This window comes from Salvelinus sp. IW2-2015, unplaced genomic scaffold (genome assembly GCF_002910315.2).
Source record: "Salvelinus sp. IW2-2015 unplaced genomic scaffold, ASM291031v2 Un_scaffold1144, whole genome shotgun sequence".
NCBI lineage: Eukaryota > Metazoa > Chordata > Actinopteri > Salmoniformes > Salmonidae > Salvelinus > Salvelinus sp. IW2-2015.
The window spans coordinates 105,632-111,878 of record NW_019942754.1 but is presented as its reverse complement, the minus strand read 5'-3'; the positions used below and the strand labels follow the sequence as shown (position 1 = coordinate 111,878).

Here is a 6,247-nt window from a genome sequence, read left to right as displayed (position 1 = left end):
CTCTCCCTCTCACTGTGGGGACTGAACCCCAGAGGTCCCCAGGTGCATCTCCAATGGCAACAGCCACAGTGGTGTCACATCTTTGATACCAATACACATACCTACTCAGGTCATACATGAACGCACACGCGAACACACACAGATAATCTCCCTCTCTCGCTCTCTCTCGCTAAATGCATGCCACCGTTGCTACGGTAACCTCCTCCATAGTAGGTGAATCTATATTCAGTAAGAGGGTCAATGGAGGGTCATGCTGGCAGCTTAGTTCTCATACTATCTGGTTATGTAATGCCCGTCACCTCTCCATCATAAGGAGCAGATGGGATACAGCCTGGGCATTTTAAATAGCACATGCAATGCTACACTTTTAGCCAGTGAGAGTATTATGTGCATGGTATTACTTATATACATAGCCTTATCAAATTCACAAAATACAATATTTAGTTCCTAGAACCTTATATGTGAGCTAGAAGTACTTGGGAATGGTCTTTGGCTAGAGATGAATGCTGAGCTTCTGGTTTTGGCCCCGGTGTCTTTATGGGGATACATGATGGCTATAGCGTGGTCTGTGTGCAGTGTTATTTCAGCTGGCCTGCCCTAGGGAGGGAACAGACAGATCAGACAGGAGGATATCTCTGTAATCACACCCAGCACCTGAGCCCAGAGGCTAAGACTGGCTACCAGACTGGCAGACAGGGGGCTCCAGATATATCATGGTGCAGAGAGTGACAGAACACCACAGCCTTGGTCTAGCTCTTTGCAGAGTACCACTGATCTTAGAACAGTGAGTGTTAATGGTGGTAACTGCAGATCTTTGATGTTTACGAATGTTACATCTGATAACTGTTCTGAGGTATAGCAGAGTACTGTCAGTGGCAGTAATAATTGTAATTGCTGTGACAGCATCACTATGTACTTGATAAGTGGCGAGTATGCTGTGACCAGTAGAAGCAGATGTAATATTGCAACAGTGGCATCAATGTGCTTCATGATGCCAATTTCCTCCAAAGAATATGATAGAGTGTGAGTATCTCAGAGTGATGCCCAAGATGCACAAAGCTCACGAGGAGGTGCAGGTGATGCCTCTGCCCTGTCCTCATGTGTGTTTGTGTGTTTGTGTTTGAGTATAGTGTACAATGGACTGCATCAATTATTCTGGGGGGGTAAGGGGAGGTTTCACCCTGAGCTCATTGCCCGGCATGCTGCTCTGTCACACTGTTGTGAAACAGAGACTCTGAGTTACTGTACATCTGCAAAYGGAAAAACCATGTCTTCTCCCCCACTCCCTGTTTGACCCTTTAGCTTACAGTGAATAACCTCAACATCACCAAACAGCTGCTCTTTCACAACTGCAGCTCTCTAAACGTAGTTTCACCATCTTCCTGATTCCACAGGCAAACTACCCAGGCGACATTGATATCTCAAGCATTCATGTCTGTTATCCAACCAACCAAGCCCAATGATTGGTTGCTTCCAACTRTATTCACCCCCCAACAGTTTATCAAGCGTATAACTCCTGTGAGAGTCAATCTCAGTCAGCACAGAGGTAAATGAACCAGGGCCRTGCTTTATGACAAACTCAACAGCCTGAACACAACAGAATGCCTGAGTGTGATAAAGAAACCCATTGGTGAAAGCCCAACAGTGTTATCCTATCTAGCATGTCAGTGGTTTAGCTGCAGGGTGCACAGCAGTAATTCTTCATTGGGCTTGCAGAGTGTGATCCYACTGCCAAGCTGTTATTGCATTCATCTGAGAAAACAATATTGTTCACAGTCAATGGAAGTCAGTAGGCTATTACCAATGAGYTCATTTCCATGGAAACAAGATGATGATGAGAGTTCTCATTCAGGTTTAATGCAAATGGGTCAATTTATTTGATATGTTTACATTTACCGGTATATCTAGGAATAGAATGTATTCTTCACTTTCCCTTTCTAACACAACGGAAATAACAACCATTACTGRACATGGATGTGTTTTTCATTATAAAATGTGAACACATTATCACTCCTCAGCTATACCTCAGATATGGCTGATTACAAATGATTGCAGTCTGTCTTAAGTGCCAAATGCCTCCATTGACAAAGCATTATTYGCAGAACAATTTACTGCAAACCCTGTATAGGAACACGTCTGCACAGTCATCAACAGATCTATTGTGTACCCCCAATCTATCAGTTCTTCTGTCTGAGTATTTGGGTGTATTGAGAGGCGTAGGATTGCCTGCTCTGCTGAGCCTCTATCTCTGACTCATACTCCTCCTCTTCATCCTCCTCCTCCTCCTCTACAACCCTCTGGCGCTGTAGGATGCTGCTACTGGACTGTGAACAGGAGTTGGGTTAAAGACTTGGAACAGTCTTGTAAAGGAAACTAAATATACCTGTCTGTACAGGACAGTAATAACTGTTAACTTTATCAGTGTATGTTTCTCTCTTTCATTCATTATTGTGGGGGTCTATGTTTTTGTCTGTAATGTTAGCAGCAGATGCAATCTTACCTTCTTGGCTGATTCAGCAGTGTGTTTGAGGCTGGAGCCCAGGGGGGGACTAGGCTGGTGGGCCATAGAGGAGGGAAGCAGGGTGTGGTTGTCCAGAGGGCCGTCAGACACCCTGATCCTCCCAGTGAACAGCTGTAGAGACCGGGGAGATGATCAGCCCTGTAGCTCCATAACTGGAACTCTCACCTCTCAGTCATGCTGTCCAGGTTCTGGAAGGTGTGTGCGTGTGCGCGCGTGTGTGTGTGTGTGTCTAACCTCCAGGTCCTTGTCTATGTCCATGCTGTCCAGGTTCTGGAAGGTGTGTGTGTAGACCTCAAGAGCCTTGGCATGGAACACCATCTCCACTGTGATGAAGTCTGTGAAGATCCTCTGGAAGAAGACCTAGTATTATTGTCACTGTAAGAGGATGGACATGCCTGGGGATGGCTGGAACACGTGCGAGTGAGTGTGTGTGTGTTGTGTTCATATGTGTGTTGTGGTTTAAGACCAACCTTGATGTCCTCCAGTTTCTGTCTCTGGAAGTCACTGATGGTCTCCTCCAGTTGTCTGGTGCTGCGGTGAGCATCGTTGGTCGCCTTCTGAGCATTCACCTCTGCCTGAAAGTCAAACAGCAAAGGAATACTACAACTGTACTAGAAACTTGAAAGAGAGATTATTTTTTATGACAGCTACCAAAACCTCTGGTGGTCCACCACATAACAAGATCTCATCAATGGTCAGATATCTGCATCGTTGCAGTGTTGAAGGGTGTTGTTGATGTGACAGGGGAGGTTCCAGAGAAATCATGTTACCTGTGACTGAAAACATTGGATAAGGTATTGAAGCATGACTAGAACAGAACATCTACGTTTCTAAAACATCTCAGAGACCAGGTTAGCTGATCTGAACCTGTCACTCAAAGTACCACTCATAGAGTAAATATGGCTGACAAACAATCGTTTGTCACAGGCAATACGTCATATTTTTCAATTCTGTGTCTTGACATAAGGATTGTTGACGTAAATACTATAATCATGCTGGAATTCTGCCACTCTTGTCGAGTTATATGTAGATATGAATAGACTGGGATAAAGGATACAATTCTTTGTCTATCAGAGGGATTCTTCTGTTGGAGTTTCTCCAGTTTCTGCAGCTCTTTCAGCGCTCTGTCCCGATCAGCATTGAACCTCTTCAGATCCGCCTGTATGTCAGAGATATGACCAGTCCATGAAGCTTCAAACACACTGTCTCAAAAGAGACTGCCTATTCATTCACTGCCATTGTTCTGCCATGAGAGGCTGTGAAGAGTGTGTGAAGTGACAATGAGACAGAGAGCGAGAAAGAGACAAAGATAGTGTGTGTGTGTGTGTGTGTGTGTGTGTGTGTGTGTGCGTGCGTGCGTGCGTGCATGAGGGATCTGTATTTTGTCTGGTAATTACTGTATGAAATCTACAGTGTGTTCGTTTCCACGTATGAGGACTTACTCTCTTGTTTTCAACAATATCTCCGTAGGCTTTGAGGGGAGTGACGACTTTGCTCTCCAGCCTCTCTACCTGTTAGGGGTAGACACAGTAAACAGACTTTCGTCTTCAAAACAACAGTATTTCAAGGTGTGAGAAACAAATTGTTGTGTTTTTGATGGGTAAAAATGGCTCGAAACCAACACTGTCTTTGCACACTATATACAGTGTTGTAGTATTCCTTTGGCACTTAAGACTGAGTAACACCCATAATGCCTTTATTTATTTATTATGATGTTTCGTTAACCCTTACACTAACCTAGTAGATGCACCATGGCCACCCACGTCCTCTACCACTAATACCAGTGGCGGGGAAGCTACTCTAAAGCTGCCCTGAAGAAAATCTAGTTTACTGACCTAATGTTTCTTTGACAAAGTAGTTCACTACATCCAAACTACTTAGAAATTATCAGAAATAAACCTGAAATGTCATAGATTACAAATTGCAATAAAAATCAAATCAATAACAGACCACTCTGGAGTCAGATTAACAGAATGTGTATTAAGCCTATACACAAAAACTCTTTCAAGTGACATCTGATGCTGAAAAATAAAGGAAATGATTGCCTACTTTAGACTGATTTTATTTAATTTTTGCAAAAAACGTAGTGTAATTCCAGTAGTTAGCTACACCACTAAATGGCAACAAACAAAAAAAATTACCACTGAAAACCCTACCAAGAATTGAATTTAGTTCAACTACCACAAAGCTACTGCAAAATGAAGTTATATTACTAGTTGAACTGGCCTATATGTAGTTCACTACTCCCCAAGTAGAGCACTACTTGCTCTCTCTCTCTCTCTCTGACCTCTCACCCCTCACCTCCGCCTGGCGGTAGTCCTGCACCATGGCCAGGTCTTCAGCCAGGTTTTTCAGACAGGTACGGAGCTCTGGGTCCTCAGTATTCGAGAAGTCATTGAGCTGTCTGACCAGCATGTCAGCCTGGTCCCTCAGCTTGGCTGTCTTCCTGGTGTAAGAGGCCAGCAGGCTGCAGAACTGACCCAGGTACTTCTCCGCATGGCTCACTGTCAGCTCCATGCTCTTTATCTGTCTGTCTCTGGAYAAAAGATGAAGAGTTATGAAGGGTTAGGGGTTTCAGCTAACTGTAGACCTCCAGGAAGTTTTAGGGTCGTGTTTGTAATAAACGCTAGATGAGCCAAATAGCAGTACACATCCCTTTAGCATTATTAATCTGTGAAACAGGTGTGTTTCCAAAGGCACACTCACATGAGATAAAGTATTCCCATAGCGCAATCTTCTCCATACATAATCTAGGCCCATTTACCACTTTAGCCGTGGTTTATACACATAATTGTGGAATGGCAGTATATAGTGAAACATGACATGGTTAGCTATAGAACTAGTACTGCATCAAACACACCCTGCATCAAATGAAGAATCAACCGATTGGCTAGATGTTGACTATGTAGAGCCGTTTGGTCCATGCTAGCTTTTCCTGCTACAGTACTGTGGTTTATTAAAGCAGTATCGCTAACCAACACATGTGTTACCAAGTAATAGTGGTACATTAAACCATATATGCATGTAACGAGGGCAACTACCTTGAGAAGATGGTGTTCATGTTGGATTTGCTGAAGCGTCACTTCACCTCACTGTTTAGCTGCGTTATTTGCCATAGCCAAGCTCTCGCCTGCCCCAGGTTACGAGCTAGTTTGTTGCTATAGAAACGACAACACCGAGGAGTGAGGTTTGGGGTGTAAGTGATGGTTATGGCCACATGGTGGAAGCAGCGTCTCATTAGCAACATAAGCCCCGACAGGAGCCGAGACAGGCTTTACAAGGCAGCCTTACAGAAGAATAAAACGTAACCCCATCCCTCAGGTCTATTTAAAGAGCGTGGTAAAACTGATGTTTTAAAAACTCACTCTCACCCTTTCTTTCTCTCTTTCTCTCTCTGCTCTTGCTCTCTCTCTCTGACTCACTTCGCTCATACACTTCATCACACACACACACACACCACACACACACCACCCACACACACACACACACACACACACACACACACACACCACACAACACACACACACACACACACACACAACACACACACACCACGGTGCTCTCAGAAGGGATTGTAAGAGGTCCAGCCTGTTAACGAGTGGCTGTAAGAGAAGTGTTGAAGAGAGGGCCAGCTCTCAACTCTCTCTGGGAAGAATGTGTTGGCATATACAAGGGGCGCCACTCAAATGGAACTTTAATTCATTTACACAAAAAACTCTAACAATT

The 6,247-nt window shown here is 44.2% G+C and overlaps 1 protein-coding gene across 1 annotated transcript; it reads right to left on the bottom strand.

Moving 5' to 3' along the window:
- Positions 1–1,847: 1,847 nt before the first annotated feature.
- Positions 1,848–5,684, bottom strand: LOC112069899 (CBY1-interacting BAR domain-containing protein 2). Its single transcript, XM_024137288.2, has 9 exons — positions 5,563–5,684; positions 4,823–5,057; positions 3,964–4,032; positions 3,579–3,680; positions 3,292–3,297; positions 2,992–3,096; positions 2,756–2,869; positions 2,501–2,632; positions 1,848–2,324 (listed from the first exon to the last, which is right to left on the bottom strand). Exons 1-9 carry the CDS (start codon positions 5,580–5,582, stop codon positions 2,178–2,180), a joined length of 930 nt encoding a protein of 309 aa, XP_023993056.1. The 5' UTR covers positions 5,583–5,684; the 3' UTR covers positions 1,848–2,177.
- Between the last annotated feature and the right edge of the window lie 563 nt (positions 5,685–6,247).

Coding starts and splice junctions, on each gene's coding strand:
- LOC112069899 (XM_024137288.2), bottom strand. CDS start 5,582: ATGAACACCATCTTCTCAAG. Junction 2,633..2,755: donor ACATAGACAAGGACCTGGAG/GTTAGACACACA, acceptor CGGTCTCTACAG/CTGTTCACTGGGAGGATCAG. Junction 2,325..2,500: donor CTGCTGAATCAGCCAAGAAG/GTAAGATTGCAT, acceptor TCCTGTTCACAG/TCCAGTAGCAGCATCCTACA.